General features: G+C 44.6%; 1 protein-coding gene across 5 annotated transcripts in view; it reads left to right on the top strand.

The window, feature by feature from the left end:
• The first annotated feature begins 5,422 nt into the window (after positions 1 to 5,422).
• The window catches only part of TRPC3 (transient receptor potential cation channel subfamily C member 3), an 81,432-nt gene continuing 75,908 nt past the window's right edge, over positions 5,423 to 10,946 (top strand). For 4 of the 5 annotated variants that reach the window (XM_028492248.2, XM_024119518.3, XM_028492246.2 and 1 more), the window contains exon 1: positions 5,423 to 5,720. In XM_028492248.2, coding sequence (XP_028348049.1) covers positions 5,509 to 5,720 — 212 coding nt within the window. In that variant the 5' untranslated portion in view covers positions 5,423 to 5,508. Of the gene's footprint in view, positions 5,721 to 6,972; positions 7,011 to 10,946 lie in introns of those variants that run through there. The other variant, XM_055086206.1, reaches the window with a different exon arrangement.

Below are 10,946 nucleotides of genomic sequence, written 5' to 3'. Positions count from 1 at the left end.
ACTGTGGCTATAACTCTCTCAGTTTGAAGTGTGACAGCAAAACTAGCACAAATTTCTTTTCCCTTCCTCAAAATTTCATGAATAGAAGACTCATTCTTACCGTAGATCTTAGCAAACGCAGCATACGATTTCTTTTTTTTTCTTTCCTTAAATCAAGAACTTTCACCTTTTCTCCTAAAGGAAGCACTTTATGGCTTCTCTTTGGCATATTCAAATTGCCAGAACCACTACTCTTGTGCTTTGGGGCCATTATCAAGTAAAATAAGGTTTACCTGAGCACAGGCACTGCAATACCACAACAGTGGATCTGATACCTGAGATGGCTACTAAGTGACTAACAGATACCTTACGTCCCGAGTAACGATAATTCACGTCCTGAGTGGGATCGAGCGAGATTTCATCATGCTACTCAGAAAAGCGTGCAATTTAAAACTTATGAATTGTTTGTTTTCTGGAATTTTCCGTTTAATATTTTTGAACCATGGAAAATGAAACTGCAGATAAGCGGGGGCTACTGTATTTGCAGAAGACATATCTGATAAAAGGCTGTTATCCAAAATTTACACAGCACTCTTAAAACTCAACTATAAGAACACGTTTTTTTTTGCCTTGATGTGATAATAAACGTGTGCTGTTTAAGCTGCTAAGAAACAATAGACAGCTAATGCCGTTCCTACCGCAAACTCTCCTCAGGTAAGCATTACCTTCGGACTTCATGTTTCATTGGCCTAGTCTCACCTTGTTGATGGTGCAAAGAAAATCTCCATTTGACATTTTTTGCAACCTTTGAATCCATCAAAATACTGCTAAAATATGTTATGAAGAAGTTTGTAACACATAAAGTGCTAGATCTGTGTCACTGAAGTGTGCTCCTTGATGTGAACCCAAAGGAGTTGAAAACTTATGTCTACACAAAATCATGTGCACAGATGTTTATAGCAGCCTTGTTCGTTACTGCCAAAATTTTGAAGTGACCACGATGTCCTTCAGTAGGGAAATGGATAAAGAAACTGTGGTGCATTCAGATAATGAAATATTATTCACTGCTGAAAAGAAATGAACTATCAAGCTATGAAAAGACATGATAGAAACTTAAATACATCTCACTAAGTGGGAAAAAAAGCCAATCTGAAAAGGCTACATACTGTGTAATTCCAGCTATATAACATTTTGGAAAAGGCAAAACTATAGAGACAATAAAAAGATCAGTGGCTGCCAGAGACGGGGGGAAGGGTGGGGTGAATAGGCAAAGCACGGAGGATTTTTAGGGCAGCGAAACTACTCTGTGTGATAGATATATGTCATTATAAATTCGTCCAAACCCATAGCATGTACAAGACAAAAAGTGAACTCTAATGTAAACTATGGACTCTGGTTATAAAAATGTGTCAATGCAGGTTCATCAGTGGTAGCAAATACACAGCCCTGGTGGCGGGTGTTGGTATTGGGGGAGGCTGTGCGTGTCAGGGTAGGGGGTCTATGGGAGCTCTCCGTACCTTACACTCATTTTTGCTGTGAATCTAAAACTGCTCTAAAAAATAAAGTTTATTTTTTTTAAAGCAAAGCAAAATCCACTTGGAAGAGAACTTCTATTCTTAAAGAGGAAAAAAATGTGCACTGGGGCTTCCCTGGTGGCGCAGTGGTTAAGAATCCACCTGCCAATGCAGGGGACACGGGTTCGAGCCCTGGTCCGGGAAGATCCCACATGCCGCGGAGCAACGAAGCCCGTGCCCCACAACTACTGAGCCTGCGCTCTAGAGCCGAGAGCCACAACTATGGAGCCTACACTCTAGAGCCCAAGCGCCACAACTACTTAGCCCGCGTGCCACAACTACTGAAGCCCGCGCGCCTAGAGCCTGCGCTCTGAGACAAGAGAAGCCACCGCAATGAGAAGCCCGGGCACCTCAGTGAAGAGTAGCCCCTGCTCGCCACAACTAGAGAAAGCCTGCACGCAGCAATGAAGAGCCAACGCAGCCAAAAATAAATGATAATAAATAAAATTTTTTTCTACAATGTGCACTGTTTGGAACATTATACCTGTTTCCGTGCTCTTGCCCCCTTGAGAAAACTGCTAAGTCTAAACTTCATCCTGGGGTGTAAGAATTACTGCTCAACAGTGTCTTCTTATTAGGTGTGTTACAGACAACCCTGGAAGAAGAGAGAGGGAGAGAGAGGAGACAGAGAGACAGAGACCAGAGCCTTCCACAGTGTGTGAAACAGATTTTAAAGAAGGTATAGCATTTCTTAGAGGTGCAGGGGGAAAACTAGAATCCATCTTCTGCTACCAGGTTTTAAAAATTTGCTTTTATTTAATTTGGACTTATCATGAAAGTTATCCTTCTCTTCTGCCTCAGTGACCACCTCTACTTGAAGATAACCGGCCTCAACAGTTGATTTTCTGAATACTGAATGTTGATTTTGTTGTTGTCGTTCTCCAAAGGAGTAATGGATTTTGAATGCATGTCAGGCACTTATTTCATGAGTACACAGAGAGCCAACAACATATATACAGTGATAGATCCTCTTTTACAAAAGAAGAAAACCAAAAAGACAAAGCTGGCTTATGCCAAGGAGGTCCCTATTTCCTCTCTCTTCTAAGAACCTACTTTCTTTAGATTTCCTCTCCTCTGGGTTTTCGGTAATCTCATGAATGCACTTCTTAAGAATAAGAATGTTAGCAGTCTCTGGATAAAACAGTTCCCTCCGCCCAGGAGAGTTGGTTTGTGTTATGGGCTGAATTGTGCCCCTGTCCCTCACTTATATGTTGAAGTCCTAACCACCAGTACCTAAGAATGTGACTGTAGTTGGAGATAGGGTCTTTAAAGAGGTAATTAAGCTAAAAGTGAGGTCATTACAGTGGGCCCTAATCCAATCTGACTTGTGTTGTTATAAGAAGAGGAGATTAGGACACAGACACAGAGGGAAGACCATGTGAAGACTCAGGGAGAAGACAGTCAAGAGAGAGGCCTTGGAAGAAACCAACCCTGTCAACATCTTGATCGCAGACCTGCAGCCTCCAGAATTATCAGAAAACAAATTTCTATTGTTTAAACCACCCAGTCTGTGATACTTCGTTAGGGCAGCCCTAGGAAACTAACACCGTATGTAAGAGTAAACCCTCATGAGTCCAGCATTCCCACAGTGCTTCTATCCAGAGCCTCATAAGAGCAGTTCATGCAGTTGTTAACATAATTGTAAAGAACCTGTAGACTTCCTGAATTCATTCTACACTTATTGAGCTTCTCCTGCACATCAGGTACTGAGCGAAATGCAAAGACAAAAAGATAAACTCTCAAGAAGCTCAAGGTATATAAGACCCCAAACCATCCTCAAGGAATTCAGTCTTAAAAGAGACAGGAATATAAGGAGTTAATTTCAATGTGCTGTGACTACGGGTAAGATGGTAGTATGCACAGAGCGCCACGGGTGAGGGTCATGAGCTGTGGGAACTTACTGGGAGGCAGGAGGGATATCAGATTGGATGCCGTACCTAATCTAGGTCTTTAGGGAAAGTAAAAGTGTGCCAGGTGGCTGAGGGGAGAGAGATGTTTCAGTGACAGGAATACCACAGACAAAGGCAGGGAAACAGGAAAGTGGCTAGAATGTAGGGTGATGAATGAGAAGTTCAGCGTAACTGGAGTTAGGATGTATAAGAAGGAGGATGGGAGGAGAGACTGAAGAATTAAGGTCAGACCACAAAGGGCTGGGCATGCCAAATTTGGATTTGAACCTGAAAGCAGTGGGAAGCCACCAGAGATTTTTACAGTGAAAATTCATGATCACACTTGCTCTGAGCATGGTGTCTCTAGCAGCGTGGAGAATGAAATGGTGTGGGGAGAGGTGGGCTGCAGAAAGACTAGATGGCAGGGAGGATGATGGGAGCCTTAACTGAAGCAGTGGTTTTGGGGGTACGGAAAGCACTCCTGCTTTAGAGATCGTTCAGAGGTGGAATTGAAGGGGTCTGGAAACTTGCATTGTGAGGATTTTGACACTTTTATGTGTGCTGGTATGGGAAGCGTGCTTCCAACTGTAAAACACCAGACATTATTTGTTTTTTCTGTACCAGATGTATAAATAAACATCATTGCTTCCTAAAACATACAGACGTTATCATCTTAATAAAACACACAATATATTATTTACTTTTTAAGACTGTAGTTCAAAAGAGCTAAATTTCCTTGTGCTTTGTTTAAATTTGAGAAGAACTGCTCTTCAAAAAAATACAGTATAATTGGACAATGGTAAAAATGAGTATCTTATTTCATAGTAGCGTACCTGGTGTTTTTGTGATTCTTCCAAGTTGGACTTGCTGGAAAGCTGTTTATTTGAGGCAATAGAAAGCTTTAGAAAATACACTTGCCTAGGTCTCATCTGAGTTTTCTATTACCTACCTTGAGTAGTTTACTCAGTCTTTCTAGGCCTCAGTTTTCTTATTTCTAAAACGAGGGATAAATTCCTTGATCCCTAAAACTCCTTCTGACTAAAATTCCACAAGTCTTTTCTCCCAGAAGAAATACTGTTCTTGAATTTTAAAATGCAATTTTTAAGTTTTAAAAAGAATACTTTAAATTTTGCTGGAAAATATTTCTTGGAAAGTATATAAATCTTGTTAGATGTTTTGAGATTCACTTAAAACAAATAAACAAAACCCTGAAGCATCATACACGACTAAAACATTACCATTCTTGGCACTCAGGGAAATGTACTTAAACCTCTGTAGGCTCAACGAAGTCTTAGAGTAAGTAACACAACGAACCAATGGTGCTTGTTGAAACAAATACAAAGTTGAACAGGGTAAATACAACTGCAGGAAAATTAACAAGCCAGACGACTTCCTTTTCCCTTCCTTGGGAAACTTGTATCTCTAAATGGAGAAAGGCTGTTTTGGAAGAGAAAGGGGAAATTGGGGAGGGAAGTTTCTCTGATTTCCTTACTCCCTACCTGCTGGTCTGTCTGATTTCCTCTCCAGCTCTCACTGATAAGGAATTGATTCTTCCCCTCTTCTCCCTTCCTCCCTCCCTCCCCCTCCCCCCTCCCTCCCTCCCCCTCCCCCCTCCCTCCCTCCCCCTCCCCCTCCCTCCCTCCCTCCCTCTCTCTCCTTCACCCTGAGTAACTCTACTGTCCTAGCAAGTGATGCTGTCGGAGACAGGAGACGGGCACGGAGCGGGCATCGCCGTCGCCGCCGCCGCGGGGCGGGAGAGCGTTTCCCAGCACCAGCGGCCCGCTCGGCCCCGGGCTTCCTCCTCACAGCCACGGGCGTGGCGGCTGCCCCCACGGTTTGATGGTGGGCGGCGGCGGCGGCGGCGGCGACTCGGCTTTGGTTCCCGCCTCTAACTGCTCGGTCTCGGGCCGTGCCGCTCTCTCTTCCTGCCTCCCCGCCCGGGGCTGCCCGGGACTGCTGGAGCCGCGGGAGGTAGGGAAGGGGCGCCGCGGGGAGACCGCGCGGCGGCGGCGGCGGAGAAGGAGGCCGCCGGCCGGCATCCCCGCGCTCGGACCGCGGCCGGCGCGATGTCCACCAAGGTCAGCAAGTGCAAGGAGCAAGCGAGGGTGACCTTCCCCGCGCCGGAGGAGGAGGAGGAGGGCGAGGACGAAGGCGCGGAGCCGCAGCGCCGCCGACGGGGCTGGAGGGGCGTCAACGGGGGGCTCGAGCCGCGCCTGGCGCCCTGGCAGCGGGAACCGCGCGACTACTGCCTGCCGCCCTTCCCGCCGGGGCCCGACATGTGAGTACCCGGCCGGCCCGCGGCCCGCGCCTCGGGAGGACCGCGCCTGGCGGGGGGCGGGAAGGCGCGCCCGCGGCCGCCCCGCGCTGTGCCCCGGGCCCTCAAAGCCCACCCTCCACGGCGGTCCTGTGCGGGGCGGCTCGGGTGTACGGGAGACCTAGGGCGGGGTCTCGCACCCTTGGTGCTGTTCTGTAGAGGGACTTGGGGGGCGCCGAAGGCGTGGCCGGGGTGTCCGTCCCGGCTCGAGCGCAGGGCACAGCCCCGCGGACTGACACAGCGGACGCCAGGCACGCTTTCCAGTAAGCAGACGCCTGCTCCCCTGCAACCGAGGACCGGCGTGCCCCTGCCCGTGGCCAGGGGACCTCGCGGAAGATGGACCCCGGGGTCCCGGAGCTTACCCCGGGAGGTCAAAGAAGGGGAAGGGTGCTTAGACCCCGGCGCGAGCTCGAACCCCGGCCTCCTCCCGGCGTCCAGCGGGGAGCCACCCTGGGAGCCTCAGTCGCCTCCGACGCTGCCGGCCGTCGGGCGCGGGGAGAAGGGAGGGGGCGGTGTGCGATACAGACTGTGGGGTGAAGGTTTGCCCTGTCACCTCTTTTCCCGACGGTCCAGTCACAGTTTGAGGGTAAACTGGAGCCGAAGCCCCAGCGGGTCTCCCGGGGAGAGAGCGGGCGCGGGGCGGCCGCCGGCACCGCTTTGAGGTACTTGGTTGTGGTTCCCAGGCGGCTCAGGGTCAGTAGCTGTTTCTTTTTTAAAGAAAGGTAGAGGCCCGCGCTTTAATGTGTGAGAAAGAACAACTTTTCTTAATTGCTAAATCTTGGAAACAGCCTTTAACCAGCTGCGAGACGCAGAGAGGATGAAGGAGAGAGTGGTTGGTTTTATAGGGCGCGTGCTCTCTGTTTTTTGTGTCACGTACCTTGGGCGTCTGTCTTTTTTAGGAGGTAGAGAACTTGGGGCCAGTCGTGACAGGCTGCACTAACCGCCTGGGCCGGGGAAGGGGTTCTCCCGGGAAGGGACGGAGGTTCCGCAGCGCCCCCTGCTGCCCGCAAGCTGCCCACAGGCGGGGTGCGAGGTCTCTGGGGCGACCTCGAACCGGTCGGGTCGCGCACTGCTCGGCTGGTCAGAGCCCGCACCTGGCTCGGCCGGACTTGTCTATTAAAAACGTAAATCATTGGCTGGGAGTAGATCGTCTAGGGAAGGTTTCTGATTTAAAACGAGCGACACTTCCCAATATGGTTCACTTATTGCTGAAGATTAGCCTGGATTGGAAATGGCCCAGGAAATGGAGGGAAGGTAGGTCCTTTCGGATTAAAGCGCCGCCAGCTCGCTTCCCCGCCTCCCTAAGGTTTTAAGACATTGTCCATTTTTCCTTTTGCCAATTTGGTTTTTATAACCCAGCTCAACTTCTTGATTCTTTAATTTTTTTTTCTTTTATCGTAAATCCACAATAAATGGGACACCAGAGCACCCTTATCTGAGAAAGTAGGGTGGAGCAGAGATTACACACTTTGCTTTCTGAAGCTTGAGGTCAATTACACAAAGCACTGGGACAAATTCTAATGTAGACTCGATGTCTAACTCGTAAGAGAACATCTTTCCTATCTATCTTCTGACTTTACATAATTCAACATGTAAATGTTGTAGTGTACTTATTTTGTAAAGTAAATACAGCTGGCTGAAAAGACCCAGTCATTTGAAGGAGATATCCATTAATAAAGCTTCCTTCTAGAGGTAGAGCAGCAAGCTCTTCTCGTTTCTTTGAGGCCTGTCACTTGGTAACGGCAGAGACTAACTTGATATCTGTAGCAGAGATTAGCTCTTTATTCCACCTTTGAGTAGAATATGGCCACAGTTTAATAGCTCAGAAAGTGAACATACAGCCCCAGGATGGAACTGGAGAAGGATACCCAGTCTACCAAAGCCCCAGAGTCATTTTCCGTAGGCAGAATAGAGTAGCCGAATTTAACATCCAGCAGAATGCCGAGGGTAGAATCCCACTTTTACCAAAAGGATTCCTTAGCATAACCCTGTTGCTCATTTCACTGCTCCATGCTCCAGTATTCTATCTGGGAATTTTAAACAGACTGACTTAGGAGGAAAAGTGTCATCTACTATATCACTAAGAAGACTTTTTTTTTTTATCCTTTGGTAGAACTCTTTATCCAACCATTGATTCAAAACAAGACTTCTTTTTTCCCAATTGTTTGCAAATCTAGGACCAAGTAGTATGTCACTGTCAAGATTAACTCATTCTCGAAGTTTTTAGTTATTAAATACGTCTGATGAACTCCAAAAGCATTTGAAGGCAGTTCTGATGAGTTTTAATTCAAAGGCATTTCTTAAGCATTTACATGTGCAAAGTGCAGACTAGGTACAGTAAGCCACAAAGATGAGTATGACAACTTTACTGCACTCAAGGAGTTTGAAATCTCATAAGGGAGAGGTGGAAATGAAACTACGTGTGAACAATTATGCTATAAGTTAGAGTAAAATAAGTGCTTAAGTACATACACACAGGATAGAGCTCTGCTGAGTCAAGTGCAAAAAAGAAATAGACAACACAAGGTTGTGGAGAAATCAAGAAAACCTTTATGAGCCTTAAAAAGTAAATAGGATAGGAGGCAGAGACAGGGTGGGCAGTTAATTCAAGCCCTCCCACTTCCAAAATTCCAGGCATGTCCAGGGAATATTAATTGAGTTTTACTGAAACATAGCTTATTTGCGGCATTAATGTATAGGATCTTGTATGTCAAGGGGAGGCAATAGGGAGCCACTGATTGTTTCAAAGTAGCAACAGTTTGTTCAAAGCCACTCTGAGAACAGGATGGATTGAAGTGGCAATTGGCAGAATGTGAATAAATAAATTAGGGGGCTATTGTAGCTTTCCAGGCTGAGATTAGGATCTGTAATAATGTAGGACTGGTGGGATGGAATGGGGAGAGATAGGAAAAGAGAATACACAAAGAATCTATGGGAATTTTCAGCTAACTGTCCATCAGGGGTTTAAAGAGAAAGCAGGGTCAGAGATGACTTGGTGATTTTGAGGTAGATGACTAAGATCGTGATGTCATTGTTGAAAAGAAAAGAACAAACAGAGTAGAATCTGATTTTTCAGATAATTTTGATAGAAGTGTCAAGCAGGAAGATGGAAATGCAAGTTTAAAGCTTGGGAGAATTTGAGCGTCTACTGTCTAATGAGAATCGTTATAGAGTTGTGTGAGTTCATGATATTACCCAAGGAAGGAGTGCGAAGAGAGAAACAAAGGGAGCCTGAGCTAGTTTTCTGAGGGGAACCTTTTTGTTTAGAGAGGCAGAAAGAAAGAGTAGCAAGCAGAAGACATGGAAAAAGGTGAAGGAGCAGGTGGTACTAAGACAAGGCTGCCTAGAGAGAAGAGGTTCAAGAAAAGGGAAGAATTGACCCATAGTTGGCAAATACTTGGTAAATAAAGAGAAAAACTGTGTTTTGTCTTGCTTTTAGTAAGAAGGCTCAATCCTTACTCATTAACATGCATGCAAGAAATCATTAGATTTCTCAGCAGTGTTATCTTTAAGAGAGAAAGGCTTCTAGAAGAGAGGATTCTGGGGAATTCCCTGGTGGTCCAGTGGTTAGGACTCGGCACTTTCACTGCCGTGGCCCGGCTTCAGTCCCTGGTCTGGGGAACTAAGATCCCGCAAGCCTCTCAGCCAAAAAAAAAATTGTAATAAACATACTTAAAAAAAAAAAAAAGAGAGAGGATTCAGTTTAGTTTTTCTTAAGGAAGTGCTGCCAAAAATTTGTCATAATTAAAGCAGTAATTTGTTTTTATATAATACCTCATGCTGTCATTTAAATGAATTAACTTGAATCACACCTCTTTAAAGCAGGTTTTCTCATTTGGCAAATGAGGAAATTGATACACAGTGAAGTTAAGTCAGTTTCTAAAGATTATTTAGTAAATCAATAATAGAGCTTCTCTATTCAATATAGAATTGTTAACTATAGTCCTCATACTCTACATTAGATCTCTAGACTTATTCATCCTACATAACTGCAACTTTGTACCCTTTGACCAACATCTCCCCAATTTCCCCACCTCCCAGCCCCTGGTAACTACAGTTCTACTCTCTCCTTCTATGTATTTGACTTTTTTAGATTCCACTTATAAGTGAGATCATGCAGTTTTTTTCTTTCTGTGTCTGGCTTATTTCATTTAGCCTAATGTCTTCCAGGTTTGTCCATGTTGTCACAAATCGCGGGATCTCCTTTGTAGAGGCTGAATAATATTGATATTACATTGTATATATATATATATATATATACATATATATATATATATATACCACAGTTTCTTTTAACATTCATGGGTCTATGGCACTTAGGTTGTTTCCATATTTGGGCTATTTGCTAAGAGCGTAGATTTCAGGTTTCTTCATCACACACACACAAAAGGTAACTATGTGAGGAGCTGGATATGTTAATTACCTTGCCTGTAGTAATCACTTCACTATGTACAGTTGACTCTTGAATAACCCAGAGGTTAGGGGTGCCGACTCCCCGCACAGTCTAAAATCCATGTGTAACTTTTGACCCCTCCTAAAACTTAACTACTAATAGCCTACTGTTGACCAGAGCCTTGCCGATAACATAAACAGTTGATTAACACAGATTTTGTATGTTATATGTACATATTATATAATTGTATTCTTCAATAGAGTAAGAGCAAGAAAATATTATTAAGAAAAGCATAAGGAAGAGAAAATACATTTACAGTATTGTACTGTATTTATTGATACCATGCTTATGTCATCTGTTTACAAAATGAATCATCTGTCAGTACCTACAACGATATTGTCTTATATGATACAAAACACTGCAGACATTATATGTATTATTGATACTAACACTAGACATCAAAAATGAAAAAATTATGTGAAAAAGAAATTCATATTTATTTGCAGGTATAATGATTCTTGCATTGATAACGAAGAAGCAGCAATATGATTGCTTTATGGTAGCCTAGTGTAATCGTTATGGCTGCTTCACAGTAGCCTATAAACTAACGAATGAACCGTTATAAAATTCTTGTGGCATATGGTATTATTACCATGCCATATTCATTATACAGTATTGGAAACATGATTATGTTTTTTTAAAACCACTTACCTGTGATGACAGGCTGACACACATCTTCTCCAATTGAAAGAAAGAGAGAGAGAGAAGCATACTATATGGTAATGTAATTCTTTGAA

The sequence above is a fragment of the Physeter macrocephalus genome, chromosome 7, assembly GCF_002837175.3.
Source record: "Physeter macrocephalus isolate SW-GA chromosome 7, ASM283717v5, whole genome shotgun sequence".
Classification (NCBI taxonomy): domain Eukaryota; kingdom Metazoa; phylum Chordata; class Mammalia; order Artiodactyla; family Physeteridae; genus Physeter; species Physeter macrocephalus.
Note: the sequence above shows the minus strand (reverse complement) of the source record. Positions and strands in the feature narration are given on the sequence as shown.